At 41.7% G+C, this 17,911-nt stretch overlaps 1 protein-coding gene and 1 pseudogene across 5 annotated transcripts in view; both read right to left on the bottom strand.

Annotated features, from left to right (window-relative positions):
- The window catches only part of Dennd5b (DENN domain containing 5B), a 127,442-nt gene that overhangs the window by 31,408 nt on the left and 78,123 nt on the right, over positions 1–17,911 (bottom strand). For all 5 annotated transcript variants that reach the window (XM_034511622.2, XM_034511621.2, XM_076940923.1 and 2 more), the window contains 2 exons: positions 17,134–17,286; positions 6,874–6,952 (listed from right to left, as the gene is read on the bottom strand). In XM_034511622.2, coding sequence (XP_034367513.1) covers positions 6,874–6,952; positions 17,134–17,286 — 232 coding nt within the window. The remainder of the gene's footprint in view (positions 1–6,873; positions 6,953–17,133; positions 17,287–17,911) is intronic.
- LOC117714893 (RNA-binding protein Raly pseudogene) lies at positions 9,481–10,848 on the bottom strand (annotated as a pseudogene).

Below are 17,911 nucleotides of genomic sequence, written 5' to 3' on the forward strand. Positions count from 1 at the left end.
CAAGCTGTGGCTACATTTGGAAATTTAAAACAAAAATTTTATAAAAGTACATCTAACAAACCATGTAATATGTGCAAATTCTGTCATTTACAGTTATTCATTCTCACAGTGCTGGATAATTACTCAAAGGCAAAGTCTAGAGATTAGCTATTAAGTATGTGAGCCTTCAACTCTGGACTCATGAACTGGAAACCTACTTAGGGTTTTTTGATTTTTTGAGACAAAGTCTCACATATCCAAGGCTGGTCTCTAACTTCTGCATGCTAGGATTACATGTATGTGATACATATACAATACCCTGTTTATGTGATACTGGGGGATTGAGCCCAGAAAGCATTTGACGTTAAACATAAAATTTTAAACTTTGAAAAAATTTTGTTGTTGTTGGGATTTGCTTTATTTTGTTTTTTTGAGACAGGATTTTTCTGTGTAACAGTACTGGCTGTCTTGAAACTCTTTGTAGACCAGGCTGTCCTCGAAGTCACAGAAATCCACCTGCCTCTGCTTAAGTGGAAACTTCTAGTTCTTTGGAAAGTTAGTTATGCCAAATGATGTTTTGCTTGGAACACAGGTGAAAGGATGTTTGGATATAGCAGACATGTGAAATGACTCTTGATGAAGAAGTATAAATTTGACCCCACAGACACTGGGAGACGAGCAATGAGCTTTGGTTTGGTTTGCTCCTCCTTGCTACACTTTGCTAAAGACAGATGCAATAGGTTTGCCTTATGTAGTGTTGTTGAGCTCAACTTGTGATAATGCCATCATTGAGAGAAACTTGCCCAAGAACTGTTCCGGAGGCTCCTGCGGCAGCTTGCTGCTTCTGCAGCCTTGCTTCAGGCCAGTTTGTGAGCCAGATGGTTTCTTCAGGAGTGAGCTACAGCTGCTAGTGTCTGCTTGTTGAAAGGACTGGACTATAGCTGCTAAGTTGTGTTTGGTGTTTGCTACGGGACTGAACTGCTGCCCAAGAAGATAGAGCTCACCCACAAAGAACTATTGCTGAACACATCCATTTCCCCCATATCCTACTAACTTTTCTCTTCCATTACCTCTGCTGGGTGGTGGGCTAGAGAAGTTGAACCCTTATTAAAAGTAGGTTGCAGGGCTGGAGAGATGGCTCAGTGGTTAAGAGCACTGACTGCTTTTTCAGAGGTCCTGAGTTCAATTCCCAGCAACCACATGGTGACTCACAACCAGCCATCTGTAATAGGATCCAATGCCTTCTTCTGGTGTATCTATAGCAGATGGTTATAGTGTACTCATAAAAATAAATAAATCAATCTTTAAAAAAAAAAGTAGGTTGAAAAAAATTTATGCCTACACTCTGCCTTCCAAGGGCTGGAATTAGATGAATGTGTCACAACACCTGGCTTAGGGAGGGGAATTTTCAAACTGGTACTTTAAAACACTGATCTCTTTGTTACTCAGGGACGTAGTGTACAGTGTGGAAATTGTCTTACACACTTGCAGGGGATAAGGTATATTTATCTTTCTGAGACCACCCTAGCTTAAGTATGTTATTAAAGTGCTATATTCCTTTGGGGAAGAAAGTCAAATGGTCAGGGAATGACTCTCCATTTCACATGACTAGACAACACAATGGAAGGCCAGATATTCAAACCTTAAATGTCAATTTAGAACTTTATTTTAGGAAGAGATTTAGAAAAGAATCTACTTTTCAGTTAGTAAATGGAATGATATTATGATGTTGTGACAGAAATAAACTGACCAATTAGAGGTTAGTTCAAAGGACAAACTAAGACAGTAATAGCCAATCAAAGCAGAGTGTAAGCAAGACTCAAAAACAGTATTAAGTTTTTAAATAAAATGTTGTAATTATCACCTTCCTTTAATTTTGTTTTTTGGAAGGGGTGATGGAAATTGAAACCAGGGTCTCATATGTGCTACACGTGTACCCTCCCACGCAAAGTAAATAATGTGATGAAAAGATGAAGAGATGTCTATGTATGTGCGTCATGTTATTGCTATGGGATGAAACTGGACCTTTCACATGGTAAGCCTGTGTTCTATCGTTGAGCTATATCCCTACCCATACTATAAATTAAAATAAAATATGTTATTATTTGTGTATGTGTGTACCTGTGCATGTATATAAAAGTCAAAGATTAACTTGTGGGAGTTGGTTTTTCTCCTCTATCATGTAGATCTCCAGGTTGAGTTTAGTTCATCAGACCTGGCAGCAAGCACCTTAACCTGCTGAGCCATCTCACCAACCCCACCCTCATTTTTAATCTTCTGGAGCCCAGGCCAGCCCCCAACTGACCACGTAGCCAAGATGAACTTGAAATCCTGCTTCCATCTCCATAGCGCTGAAACTGCTGGGATTACAGGTGTGTACCACTATGCCATGGTTAATATGGCACTGGTGTTCAAATCCACTATGGTACACACTAGGCAAGCTCTCTACCAATTGAGCTACACCTCTAGTCCACAAAAAATTTTAAGTCTTCACAGGCTAAATCACCAGAAGTATTATTAGAGCAATGTTTATAAATTACCCCTCTATTCAAACAATAAACATAGACTTCTGTAGAAGGATTTTAATCCAGCAACAAGGTTACTCCACCTGGAATAAAGAAAGGCCCTTAGTACACACCTTTAATCCCAAACAATGACGGTAGAGTTAGTTTTTAGAAGGAAGCAACCATGTTTGAAAGTGATGTCTGAGAAGCAAAGTGAAGAATCAGAGAAAGATTTGACTGAATAGCAGATGCCAAATTCTCACAAGAACAGAGAGGAAAGGGAAGCTATTTAAAGAGCAGCACTGAGAGAGAGAGTGGAGAAGGAGGAAGAGAAAGAGAGAAAGAGAGGGAGGGAGAGAGAGAGAGAGAGAGAGAGAGAGAGAGAGAGAGAGAGAGAGAGAGAGAGAGGAGAGAAGGCAGTTTTATCATGACAGTTGTACAGAAGCAGGGTGCAGAGAGAGAACAAACTAGACACAGGTGAAAACAGAGCAATCCAGCAAGAAGGAGCCAGAAGATTAGAACAGATTGCCAGAGTTGGTTTGAGGCCAAGCAGAGCAACTCAGTCAGAAGCTGAGAGAAGTGAGTTTGAATCAATCAGCTTGGAAAGGAGTTTGAGCCAGAACAGCTGAGTTAATCAGCCAGCCAGCCAGCCGCCAGAATTCAGAAAGAACTAGGAAGGATGAGCTTATTCAGCACTAAGTCTCAGAGACAGAAAAACATTCTAGACCTAGATAAGATTGTATGGAGCCTAGAAACTTCCAGGGCTAGGCCTAGGTTAGCAGATTGAGGCAATAAGCCTCTGAGACAACAACTACACTAGGTTAATAAAAGATATTTTCCAGACTTCAAAAGCTATATGGCTCAGGGCTGGAGAGATGGCTTAGCTTTTTGTGTATGTAGCGGTCTTACAGAGGACCCTGAGTTTGGTCCCATCACTCATGCTGGGCAGCCCACAACTACCTGTATGTATATATTCCTGTATATTATAGTTTCAGGAGCTTTGATGCTCTTTTCTGGCCTCCAAAGACACATACAATCATACAATACAATCATACATACACAATCACATTCTATCTATCTATCTATCTATCTATCTATCTATCTATCTATCTATCTATCTATCTCATTATGCTAGGTAAGGGCTAGCACCTATCTTTAATCCAGGCACTTGGGGAGGTACAGATTATTAGATCTCTGTAAGGTTGAGGGCAGCCAGATCTATACAGGGCATTCCAGGCCAGCCAGAGTTACACAGTCAGACTATCTAAAGAAAAAAAAAAGCAACATGCTCTTATTAATCTTACTGAGTCACTAAAACACTGTTTGTTCTTACATGATGAGCCTTTCCATCAATATGGTAGTGCAGCAGAAACTGTAACTGCATGGGCCTTTGATGTGTTTTTCATTTATTACTTTAGAATTTGCTAATTCTACCATCAACTGAGGTCACTGAAGACACCCATGACTCTGATTCCTAACTGAACCTCAACATTTGGCCAGTCAAAACCACAGAAGCTGCAAAGGTTACGCAGCAGCAGCTGATTCTAACAGCTGGATATTCTCACATGCCTCTTTGGCCATAAGAATTGAATGCTTCTGTTTCTTCTTTATTGGACCCGGCTGCTTTCCAACATAGTCCCGTGAATAACCACTTCTTAGGGATTTATTCTCTTTTGAGACAGTCTTAATACATACATACCTCAGGGATGGCCTTGAACTCCTGACCTTCTTTCTCCCACACTTAAGTGTTGGGATCACCACTATGCTCAGCTCTACTTTTTCTTTCTTTTTCCATTAATTTTTTACTTTTTTTCTATTTAGGGTAGGCCTTCTACCTATAGTGAAGTGAAATTTAGAGAGGCGATTTTGGTTTTATGGTTTTATATTGTGAATGGCTATATCTCTTGTTAGATATAGGACATAGATCAGTGTACTTTCTTTCTTTCTTGGGTTTTTTTTTTTGTTTTTTTTTTTTGTTTTTTTTTTTTTTTTTCCCTGTGTAACAGACCTTTACTGTCCTGGAACTCCCTTCTGTAGACCAGGCTGATTTCAAACTCACAGAGATCCACCTGCCTCTGCCTCCCAAGGGCTGGGATTAAAAGTGTGCACCACTCCCAACTACTTTTCTGTATAGGAAGAAGGGAGGAAGGGACAGACAGTAGAGATCTAAATGTAAATCCACGTAAATGAAGTTGTAGACTAGGCCTCCAGAACATTGAGAGGAGCTCCAGGGCAATGCAGTATCAGCTCCACATTTCTAGTTTCTTATAAAATACATTTGAAAATGAGGTTATTGACAAACACTGTAGGGTAGAACTACCTTGGGTGGGACAGCGAAAGATCAGAAACTGAGGATAAATGTGAGAGTAACTTTTACTTCCCTCTTTGTTTCTTTTTTTTCTATCTTTCTGTTCCTTTTCTTGTTTGTTTCGTTCTTCCAGTGTTAGGAATTAAAACTCTGGGTCTCACATTTGTTAGGTGAGTATTCTTCCACTGAGCTACATCCTCAACTTGCAGTATTTTATTTCTTAAGTTGGTGGTTAGCTTGTGAATTTTAAAAACATTATACACACATATACTTTGTCTGTCTGTCTGTCTGTCTATCTGTCTGTCTGTCTTTCTCCCTCTCTCCCTCTTGCCCCCTTCCCTCTCCCTCTCCCCCTCCTCCTCTCCCCTCTCTCCCTCTCTCCCTCTGCCTTTTTCCCTCTCTCCCTTCCCTCTCCCCTCCCCACCTCCCCATCCCCATCCCTTGCTGGCTCTATGGTCTCTAGGTGGAAGTCAAAAGATAACTCTGTGGCACTGATGCTCTCTTACCATACAGAATCTGTGGATCAAACTCCAGTTTTCAAGGTTGGCAGGGGAGCCTTTGCTGTAGCATTGAGCCATATTCCCAACTCTAACTTTGGAATTCAAAAATATTTTACAGCTGGGTGTGGTGGTGCATGCTATTGACCTCAGTATTCTAGAAGCTGAGGCAGGGAGATCTCCATGAGTTCAAAGCCTGCCTGGTCTACACAGTGAGTTCCAGGCCAGCCAGAGCTAAACAATGAGATATTGTCTCAAAACAATGTTTTTAAAACTTTTTATTTCTGAATTTTTGAAAGAATTTATAGTTTTAAAAAATGGCCTTTAAATGGCTGATTCACTATAAAATCTTTCCCTACCTTCTTTCAGGTCTTCTGGGATAAGGTCTCACTATGTAGCTCAGACTGGCTCAGAACTGTTCATCTTCATGCCTCAGCCTGTATCCTGGGAGTATAGACATGTGCCACCAAACTCAGCCAAAATCTTTTATTTCTACTAACTTTCTATTGTTAATTATACATTTTATAAAATAAATGGTTATCTTACATAAAAATCAAGCTCTGGGCTGTATGACTGAGGCCTTGGATTTGACCTTTAGCATTGCCAAGAAAAACAGTCTTTGTGAATAAATAAACGCAATAATTGTATCATTTGACCTAAGGAATCCTATATAGTTCTGATTAGCAGAGGAACTATGATACTAATACATCAGATGCCGTCTATAAATTGAAGAATCTGACTCCTAAGTTGAGTGTAGTGATACACGTCTGTAGTCCCGGCTACTTTTAGAACCGTGGTTGAACTACATCAAGTTTGAAGCCACCTGAGCATTGTAGTAAGACTCCCATTTAAAAAAGGAAATAAGCTTTGAGGAAGAATATGACTCTTAAAGAGTCTTGGAGATAAACACACAATTTTTCCTGGAATTTTATTTATTAATACAAGGTCTAGGATTTGATCTTGACAACATAAAAAAAGGGGGGGGGGAGGTTATTGAGATAGAGCAGTGCATAAAGACACCTGGCACCAAACCCAATTCCCAGTCCCACATGGCAGAAGAAGAGAACCGACTACTCCAAGTTGTCATCTGATCTCCACATACAAATGCCCGCATAAAAAATAATTAAGCAAAATGTAACAAAAGATGTTAAGATTATTAATGGCAGTCACAAAACTTTTCTTTTTTTAAAAAAAGATTTTTATTTATTTATTTTATGCATATGAGTACACCACCATTGCTCTCTTCAGACACACCAGAAGAGGACACCAGACCCCATTACAGATGGTTGTGAGCCACCATGTGGTTGCTGGGAATTGAACTCAGGACCTTTGGAAGAGTAGTCAGTGCTCTTAACCACTGAGCCATCTCTCCAGCCCCAGACTTATCTTTAATAAGTCAGTATATACCATATCATACTCTAACACTCCTTCACAATTGTTTTTGCCCTTTACCTCAACATGACCATTTGTGATAGCTGCTACCATTTTCTCTGTCTTATAATGAGGAAGTAGAGCTCTAATTGAAAACACTAATACTGCAATACATGAGACTTGAAGCAATCTTCCTTATCCAACACCTTCTTACCTGGTGAGTCTGTGAGGTGTTCTTGTTTCTCTTCTCTATCCTGAAACTGGATCAAATGTGACCACAAGGCAGACTTCCCCTAAAAGTACAAGACACAAAACATTTTCACTTTTTAAAAGGCTCTCCTGAGCAGAGGTAGTATAATTTGGACTCCAAACTTATATGATTTCAGGTTCTTTGATTACAAATTCTTAAAATAGTCTTACTTTACCTAGAAACTAAGCCAAGACAGCTCTGTGTCCGTACTGCTAAGTAGACTGCTTCCTGATCTATTGTTTTCACTCTCTGGTTGCAATCCTGCAAGTCTGGCTGTCTGCTGGTGAATCAGTTACCTTCAGGAGACCCTGGCTTTTGTCTTCTCTCTGCACATATTTAAACCCTACTTTGTGTAAGCTCACAGCCCCTCTCTAACCTCCTTCCATGCCAGCTGCTGAAGCAACTCATATATTTATCCCTTATTGTTTTGTTTTCCTAGATCATGAAGATTTCTATACTTCCCGGATTACAGGATAAGCATATTTGTTCATTATTCTAAATAAATGCATACTTACCACCTTAAAAAAAGAAACAATTCTTCAAAAACTAATTTCTCATCAAGACCAGTGATATTTGATATTAACCATTGAAAAGTTTGGCAACTCAGGCTCGTCCAGTCCTAGCTGTCTGCACACTACCCACCCCCTTTGGTAACGTTGGAGACTAAAAACAGGAAACTGTTTTACAGTAATACTGCAATACTGAGCCACATCCTCCATCTTGTGTATTTTGAGCATCTCATTTCAGGTGTTTTTTAAGAGTCTTCTTCCTTTACTTTTCTTGGAATTCTGGCAAGAGCCAAAGGGAAGTAGCTAAGAAGGCCAGGGCAGTCTTCAAGAGCTCTGAACTTGGCTCATCTGTTGCTTAGTTGTATATGATTAGGCCACAGTAATAACCTTGGAATTTAAAAATTATCTGCATTTGTATATATTGATACATAATATCTTTAAATTAATGGAACAAGAATGAGGAAAGAAAATTAGAAAGGAAAAAGAGAAAGGGGGAGCCTTTCAGAAAGAGTAACCTGAAACAAAAGCAGAGGCCACTGGACTTTTTCTACCCTAAATTACTAAATAACTTAAAATAATAAAGAACTATTAATTTTGGTTTGCTTTTTTTTCTGAGACAAGATCTCCCTCTCAGAGATCTACCTGTCCCTGCTACCCGCGTAATGCTGTGACAGGTCCCCCAGACCTTAAGAGGTCCCCAGAACTTAGCATAACTGACTGCATGATGGAAGTGTTGGACTAAAACCCAGCACATAGACAGCATCACCTGACAAAACTAAAAGGCCTAATACATCAAACTTTCCCATAGTTATGGTAAAGTCTTTGAATGTACTAACTTTGATTTTTGGCTTCTGTAGTTCTGTTTTGGCTAGCTGTTCTTGTTAACTGAGGTATGCCAACTCAAAATATAGTTATTGTACTTAAAAGCTCGCTCTGAGAAAGGTCTGGGGGCTACACTAGGATCCCTAAAACCAAGTATAGTAGCCAGCCAACTAATAAAGATTTTCTATAGGCTTAAAGCCATGTCTGAGCAGTCTTCTCTGGTGGATACCCCACATTTTTGGAGGCCCCACTTTTTGGGGGTTCCAGCAAAATCCCAGAGTAAGACCTCAAGCCACTGAGAGTCTTGGAGCCCCTTGGAGTGAAGAAGAGTGTAGTGGTCAGGGAACTCCTAGGGGGTCTGCAACCTGAGATTTTCAAGGTCCCTAGAGATCTCTTTGATCAATCACTGCCTAAGGCTTCAGGGGGCTCTGACACTTTCACCTCAGGGAAACACACTAGAAAGTCTTCCCTTTTGTCACCTCTAGAGATAAGTTTGATTAAAGTGCCTTATGTTTATACACATAGGAGAGGTCATACACAGCTGCTGATGTATACACAGTGTCCAGGATCCATGTGAGACGTCACTGGATCCCTCTGTCTGTTCAAGTGCATGAATGCATGGTGGCCACCCCCTGTGTGTCTCTGTATTTTTCTATGTGTTTCTGTCAGTTTGGTTTCCCTGTATTAACCAGTGGCTTTCTTTGGAGTAAGATCCTCCAGCTATCTGGCTTAAGACTTGTGCCCTTCTTGTTGGGGACCCAAATCCTTCTGTCTCTTCCAGGTTACCCAAATCCTCCATCTGTCTCACTCTGGAAGCAGTACTGCTTGGCCTCTGCCATCTAAGTGGCACAGGGAGGGGGAAACAGTTGCCCCAGGTGAGCACTCCCTCTACTCTGTTCCATACCTGCTCTGAGCAGCTCAGGGAAGGAAAGAGTTCCCCTGGGGTGAACCTGAAAGAAAAGAAAAAGTTCCACTCTGTTCTTTCTCATGATTTATGTCTCCTTTTAAAGCAGTGATCTGTAAAACCCATCATTCTCTGAAGAAAGTAAAAAAAAAAAAAAAAAAAAAAAAAAAAAAAAAAAAAAAAAAAAAAAAAAAAACCAATAAAACAAAACCTCCAAAATTGTCCTTAGCTGGGGCAGGGCAATTGCAGCCACACAATGCAATCTGGACCGAACAGATCTCTCCCTATTGTCTAATACTGACAAAAAAAGACTTTTTTTTTTTTTTTTTTGATCCAATCTCTTTATTGTCAGGTTTCCCCCACCCATACTAACCCCCCCTTACTTTCAAACCTATAGAAAAACCCCAAGCCTGGGAATGTCCTGGGGAAGAAAAGCAGAGTGTTTCTGCCCCTTGGCCCAGGCAGTGCAGACAGGAAGAGTGCATGGGGTAAGGGTAGGCCGGTAACTCCACTTGCAAAGGATGTAGCACTCATTGGCTAGGATGCATGGGGAGAGGAGTTACTGCTGCCAGCTTTCCTCTGGTACCCACTATAGACTGGCATCCAGAGATGGGGGCCTGGCTTGAGGCCTGAGACAGTGATGCCTTTCTGTTGGTGGCCAATGTTCCTGTTAAGCTGCTTACTGCAAGGCCCCATCTTCTGCATCTGTGTCCTGGCTGTGCTCCAGCTCCTCCTCACTATGTGTTAGCAGTCCCTCCTCATCACCATCATCTCGGGTTTGGACTTCTTGGGGTGTGCCTGCCTCAGAAGTCGTGTCTTCTTGGGAGGCTGGTGGCCGGCTGCTGCTGTTGCAGCTCCCACTGCCACCACCATCGCTGCCACCACTAACATTGCCACTGCTGCCCCCTCCTCCACCACTGCTGCTGCTGTCACCCTTCTTCTTGCCATCTGGGTTGACCTTCTGTTCCTCAGCAATCTGTTCCAAGCGACCCAACAGGGCATTGATGTTGGACTTGATCTGTGTCAGCTCTGTTTTGATGGTCTGTAGCTCACTGCTCTTCAACTTGATTTTGGCTGAGCCAGTAGTGATGGCTGTGGAACGGGCAAAGAGCTTGACAGGTATGATAATTTTGACACGGCGAACCAAAGGAACTGTAACACAGGGTCGATTCACTGGAACTGCCCTGGGCACAGGCACTGGAGAAAGGCGGCCTCGATAATCAAACAGCCTGGCACAGAAGTAGTCTTGGTAGTAATCATAGTCAAAGCTGTAGCCACTGTATATGGCAGTTGCTGCTCTCTTTAGCCCCTTGGGTCTATTAGGCTTGGGCTCTCCAGCCAAGTTGATGTCCAGGATCTGTCCAGCCAGCACCCGCCCATTTTCTCCCAGCACAGCTGCCCGGGCATGGCGCTCGTTGGCATACTGGACAAAAGCATAGCCTTTGTGCACAGAACAGCCGGCCACACGGCCATACTTGGAAAAGATGGACTCTACATCTGACTTCTTTACCACAGCTGTGTTTAGGTTTCCAATGAAGACCCGAGAGTTGATGGACTTAGGGTCATTCTTGTTGGTTACATTGCTGGTCTGAATCTTCAAGGACATGGTGTCCATCAATACTAAGAATGAGTTTAGCCAGCTATTTTGTTCTTTGGGTCACAGGGTCAGCAGCAGCTGTCTCTAGAAATAGAGCTCACCTTGGAGACCGGCTTCCAAAGAATCTTATTCTCTCCTTGGAGGGTGCGACAAAAAAGACTTTAAACAACTTTTGCTAGGTCCTTTTTAAAGTATTAATGTTAGCTACTAAAAAGATTTTCTTTGTCCCAGTTGGCTCCAGATAATAGATCTTTTGCATAAACTAAAAACCACTGTTACCTTTTCTGACAAGACTCAGTTAGACTTACAGATACCAAGCAAAATTTTGGTGTCTTACCCTCTGCCAGAAGAAACCACACCCCTAGGACTGGCCTAACACCAAGCGTTATAATTGTTTAACTAACCAGTTCAGCTGTTTCCAATAGATTAAACAATACCCAATGACCCAGGAGACAGAAAGGGAAACCGCAGTCCTATTACTTGGCTTGAGGAGACAAGCATCCTGGTGCCGTTAGTCACTACGGAATATGCCTCACCTACTTGTGAAGAGACCTGGGACCTCTGATTCTCATGAGTCTGATTCCTCCAGAAAAACAGGTGTACAGTCTTGGATTTGAAAGGTACATTCTTCAGCCTCCCATTGGAAGGTGAGTTAACCCATCTTTGCTTTTAAATGGGCAGACTCAGTAGGAGGTTACAGTGTGGGCAACATACCTGGTTGTCCCAGAATTTAAAGACACAAAATACAGACTTCTGGCCTTTATATCAAAGGTTTTCTGGGAAAATAGATTATAAAAGGGCCACTGAAGGACTGCTGAAAGAATTACAGACCTTGGGCTACAGAATGTCAGCTAAGAAAGCCCAACTTGTAGAAGGCTACCAATCTTGGCTACCAGATGAAGGGAGGAAAAAGGAGCATGTAAGAAAGTAGGCTGAGGGCTCGAGAGATGGTTCAGAGGTTAAGAACACTGACTTCTCTTCCAGAGGTCCTGAGTTCAATTCCCAGCAACCACAGGGTAGCTTACAACCATCTGTAATGGGTTCTGATGCCCTCTTCTGGTGTGTATGAAGACAGCAACAGTGTACTCACATATATAAAATAAGTAAACCTTTAAAAAAGAAAGAGAGAGAGAGACAGAGAGAGAGAGAGAGAGAGAGAGACAGAGAGAGAGAGAGAGAGAGACAGACAGACAGACAATCAAGCAAGTGGGCTAAGCAAGCCAGGAGACAGCACTCCTCCATGGCTTCTGCATCAGCTCCTTCCTCTAAGTTCCTGCCCTGCTTGCGTGCCTGTCTTGATTTCCTTTGGTGGTGAGTAGCAATGTAAAAATGTAGGCCGAATAAATTCTTTCCTCCCCAGCTTGCTTTTTGGTCATGGTATTTTGTTGCAGCAAAAGAAACCCTAGCTAAGACATAGCCTGTCTCAGGATAGGATTCCTGCCATACTTCAGATACCAACTCCAAAGACTGAGAGACAGGTTCAAGAGTTCTCAGGTGCAGCTGGATGTTGCTGCCTCTGGATACAAGAGTTTATGGAAATAGCAAGGTCTCTATACACTAGAACAAGGGGAGGAGGCACTAAGCCCCTAATTTAGCCTAAGACTAAGCAAAAGGCACTTGAGGCTTTTAAAAACAGCTTTGACTTCTGCCCCAGTCCTAAAATTTTCAGATGTTCCAAAAACCTTTTCATTACTTTGTCCATGAAACAAAAGACAAAAGGGTTTTTAACCCAAACTTTGGGACTATGGAAATGCCCTATGACATACTTGTCTAAACCACTGGACCCTGTAGTCACAGGATGTGGCCTTAGTCACCTAAGAGTTGTGGCGGCTACTGCTAGATTAAAAAAAAAAAAAAAAAAGCAAACAAGTTAACTCTTGGGTCAAGATCTTACACTCACAGCACCTCATAACATGGTTGTGGCTCTCCTGTGAGGAGTGTCAGAATGCTGTCTGTCTAGTGACTGTGACCCACCATTGATTCTCATTTGAGAAACCCATAGCTATTAATTCAACTCCCTTCTTGCCTGATAGCACAGGTGCTCATCCATGACTTTCAAATGAAAGAAGAAAACAGGTATGTGGGAGCTGGGATAGTTATTTTACCCAAAACAATTTATTTAAGTGAATATAAGTGACCCAAACAACAAGCACACACACACAAAAGTTTAACGGCAGCCTAAAAATTACAAATAAAATAGAATAACCCAGAAAGGTAATGGCAAATACCTGGACTATCTGAGAATCCCCAGTCACACTGAGTCCACTACTAGTTTCCCCTGTTCCAGTCCAGTGATACATCTGGGTTAAGCTGATAGCCAAAGGGATGCTGAAACCAACATGGAATGTTGGGAGCCAACTTTAGCAGAAAGCGGCTAGATCAACTTTGCAGCCATCTCGAGCAGTATACCCTGATAAGAGACTTGATTTTCCACAGCTTATAACAGCTGAAGCACACTCTGATAAACATCTTGTTTATCCCACATATCGTGTTTTGCTGTTTAGTGACCCCAGCTGCATGGTGCACCTGGTAAAGTGTCTTCACCTGTGTTCTCCTGCTTGTGCTTATAAATACCCAGGATTTCCTTGCAATTATGAGGAGGCAATAAAGGAGACAATATAGTGAAATATGAGACAGTAAACGAGACTTGACTACACACTCTGTTTTGTCTCCATTCTTCACGTCTCTTCCCCTTCTTTCCCCAACTCTCTGTGTTGCTAGACCCTGACCCTCGGACTGGAGCAGCAGAGTGGTCCTCAACAGTGGAACAGACTTTACATGGTGATTTTCTCCACTGCTATGACAGTGAAGATAGTTTGTATTAACCCATGGATCTATCAGATCCAGGTCAAGAAAATGGAAGCCATGGATGCTGCCAAATGAATTTTTTTTGGACTATGGGTCCATTGAAATTAAGGTTTCATCAAGTCCCCAGGCCCTTCCACTCCCTGGCCCTTCACTTCCTCCTGAGTTTTGTGTTTTCCACGAGGGGTATGAATAGAGGGTCATGGTTCTCACTGCCCTCAGGCCTGGATTGGAAACCAAGGAGGACAGATATAAGGAAGATATTAGCTGGTGTGACTATAGACCAGCAACCCATATTCCACCTTGACCTTACTTGCTGATGCCTACTTTAAGTGTCTGGTTGTATAGAGGAATGAAAAGATAAGAAAATTTAGAGATAAAAATAGAGAGTTTGCAATTCTGTGCATGTCCTATAGCTTGGTCCCCTAATTGCCTGAAATGAGGCAGTTTCCATTGCAAAAACTGGAGTTATAAAACTGAAGCTTCCTGAAAAATTCCTTTTGAAAGGTTCTGCCCTTTGGAAAACAGGAAACAGACTCTGTTCCACAGGGAGGGACTCTGTGGATAGTGTATCAGCCAGGATTGCTAGTTATGGTTAGATACCCAACCCCTGTACTACAAAGGGATAGGAACCAACCAGACTGTCAATCACTGACTGACAAAACTCATGGTGACTGGAGACAGCCCAAATTAATGTTAGAGGACTTATAAGGGGCTACAACTTGTTCAATATCTAAAACTTTTAAATTAACTTATGCATTTTCCCTTACTCTGATTCCTGCTATTCTGTCTTATGGGTTAATTCAAATGGATAACAACAATATTACTGGGGTGGAGGCATGTACTAATAGTTTGACTAAATGGGCCTCTTTTTTTTTTTTTTTTTTAAATGTTTTCTCTATGTAGTTTTGGCTGTCTTGAAACTTACTCTGTAGACTGTCTAGCTTTGGACTCAAAGAGATCTGCCTGCCTCGGCCTCCCGAGTGCTGGGGTTAAAGGTAGATACTACCTCTGCCTGGTAAATGTACCTCTTCTTATGCCTTCCAACTAAGTAGACAGGTTAATCAGGATGTAGAGATACTAAAAGTTTCTGTTTGTGAATTAAAACAAGAGTTAGATTCCCTTGTATAAATGGTCCTACAAAACTGGAGAGGCTTAGAATTCTCATGAGATAAAGAAAACTATGTACGGCTTTGGAAAAAATTTGTTGTTTCTATGCTAATTTATTAGGAGTAATCAGAGAATGTCTTTCGATGGTTAAGAAAATAATTGGTACCAGTCTCTGTTCTCTTGGTCCCCCTGGCTAACTACTCTGCTATCAGCACTGACTGGCCTTTAATTCTCATTCTGAGTGGTTTAACAGTGGGGCTCTGCATCTTAAACTAAAACAGAATGAGTCTGTGATTTGACTCATTCACTAAGACAGAGGGTGTGTGTGTGTAATGTAATAGGCCCCAGACCTTAGTAGGCCCCAGATCCTAGCACAACTGACTCCATGATGAAAGTGTCATTCAGCCTATAAAACTCAGCATCTACACAGCATGACCTGCCAAAACTAAAACAAAGACCTAATCCATTAAAGTCCATAGATATGGGAAAGTCTTTGAATGAACTAATGTTGCCTTTTGGTTTCTGTAGTTCTGCTTTTGTCTAACTGCTCATTAACCGAAGTAATGTCAACCCAGGACATGGATTTGGTGCTTAAAAGCTCACCCTGAAGCCAGGCAGTGGTGCTGCATGCTTTTACTCCCATCACTCTGGAGGTAGAAACAGGCAGATCTGAGTTCAAAGGCAGCCTGTTCTACATAGTGAGTTCTAGGGCAGCCAGGGCTATATAGATAAACCCTGTCTCACCTCCCTCTGCCCCTGCAAAAAAGCACACTGAGAAAGGTCAGGCCTACAGTGGGATGCTGATCACTCACTATAGTTACCAGCTGGCTAATAAGGACTTTCTATTGGCTTAAACCATGTCCGAGTAGTCTTATCCGAGTACCCTACAACAGTGAACTAAATACACGCCCTATCACACCCAGCTCAGTTAGCACATTTTTTATCTGGACAAAAGTAGATATTTACTATAATCAAGAGAAGATATAATTTTTGTTAACTGCTGGTGTTCAGGAATTGCCAAACCAAATATTGATCTCAGTTAAACAAGAATAGTTTATTGAACACACAGTATAATACTGGGTGTCCAGGAATGCAAAGGAAAAAAAAACCAAAAAAACCCCCTGCATAACGTGTACAATTTTATACTAGTTTGTTTGTTAGGAAATGTAGGAGGAGCTAAGGTGGGAGGAGTAAAGAGAGGAAGAGGAGGAGTAGAGAGATGGGGGGACAGATGTGGAGGCTGATGTTCGCTTGTCTGTAGCAGTCAAAGGTAGTTGGTATATCTAGGTTGGGCATTGGTTTACATCTCTGATTGTAAGGGCATCTTGTTATTGATCATTACCAAATATATAAGCCTTTGATTAATCTTTAAGCATTTAGAGTCTCATTTTTCTACTGGGCCTGCATGGATGGCGTGATGGTCTGGGCAATGCCCAGCCTTGCAGAGACAGCATGGAAGATTGGCAGAGCCATCTCGTCTCGTGGGTGGCAGGGCTGGTGTTTCTGGCTGGCCATTTCTAGCTGAGGTGTTCATGTGGCCTCCAGCTACTGAACATGGCCTCTGATCTAGCCAGAGCCGCTGCAGCTTAGATAGTCATAGTCGGCTTGATGGGTGGCCGCTTTTTAAATAATTATTACAACAACGAAAGATCTTCCTGATCACAGATTTTCTTTTTCTTTTCTCTTCTCCTGCCCCCACCTTCCTGATCACAGATTTTCTTTCTTTTCTCTCCTTTCCCTTCCTCTCCCTCCCTTCCTCCCTTCTTTTCTGTTTTGAAACAGAGTCTCACTGTGTAAGCTTAGCTGTCCTGAAACTTACTTTGTAGAACAGCCTACCCCTAACTGTCTCTGCCTCCCAAGTGCTGAGATTAAAAATGCATACCACTATATCTGTCCTAGATTGTTTTTTTTTTTTTTTTTTTTTTTTGCTGGAATTGAATGGCTTATGATCTAATCATCTTGTCACATTTCTCACTCATGTGTGGATATTAGAGAAAAGCTTTCAGGAGTTATTTTTCTCCTTCTATCATGTGGGTTAGAGAGATCAAACTCAGATTACTGGGTGGCAAGCACTATTACTTGCTGAGCAATCTTGCCAGTCTCATCCTTGTCTCCCTCTCTTTCTTCCTTCCTTCCTTCCTTCCTTCCTTCCTTCCTTCCTTCCTTTTTTTTTTTTTTAATTGAGACAAGGTTTCTGTGTAACCCTGGTGTTGTCCTGGGACCAAGCTAACCTCAACCTCAGGATCCGCCTGCTGATGCCTCCCAGATTAACAGTGTGCACCACCATTGCTTGGGCTTCTTTCCTTTTTTAGGATAGGGTCTCGCTATGTAGACCAGGTTAGCCTCAAACTTACAGAGATCTACATGCTTCTGCTTCCTCAGTGCTGGGATTAAAGATGTGTGATTCCCTGAACAGCCCCTTGACATGAGTAAGTCCCTTAAGTGGCAATGTTAGCAGCACCTCTTCAGTCAGTTACCTGCTTGACCAGTAAGCCATGGCTCCATATCCTCTCCAGTAGGTCACACAGGCTGGCGATCAAGGTGTTCTCTTCCAAGCCAGTAATGTTTGCTTCTCCATGGCCCAGTTCCACTGCTTCATGTCCCATCTTCTCTACCAACATGCGTTTTGTCTAAGAACATTATGTGTGCTTATAAATTGCCACAGCACTGAAACTCAAAACCAAAGAATCAATTCTAGATCTAGCTTCCCTTCATTGCAATTCTAATTACAGATTTTCCAGTCACAATGTCTTAATCTGGTGGTCAGCTGGCTGGAGTAATTTTATATTTCACTATTCTATATTTTACTATTATGTCAGAGAAATGGAAGGGCACTAATGAAACAATAAAATAATATTTGTAAGGCATTCTCATGTTGAAAAACACATATAATTTAGATTACTAACTTCTGTAATAGTATAGGTATCTTGAACTTCTGAAATTGCCTTGAATCTAGAAAATGTACTACCTGACACCAGAACCTCATTCTGTCACCATATCTTACCCTTTGTTGACTCTAGCATTTGACAAATTAAAGATATTGATATTTAAGCCAAAATTACAACAGAAATGAGCGGCTCTATGCTCTTTCTTTTCCTTCCTTCCTTCCTTCCTTCCTCCCTCCCATCTTTCTTTTTTTTGAGAACTTCCTAGTTTGTATGTGAACGAAGACCACTATCTCCCCTTTTCTCTCTTTTTTGCTCACAAAGATATACTAAAAACTGAAAACCAGTTTCAGGTAGATGGTTTTCAACC

This window comes from Arvicanthis niloticus, chromosome 9 (genome assembly GCF_011762505.2).
Source record: "Arvicanthis niloticus isolate mArvNil1 chromosome 9, mArvNil1.pat.X, whole genome shotgun sequence".
NCBI lineage: Eukaryota > Metazoa > Chordata > Mammalia > Rodentia > Muridae > Arvicanthis > Arvicanthis niloticus.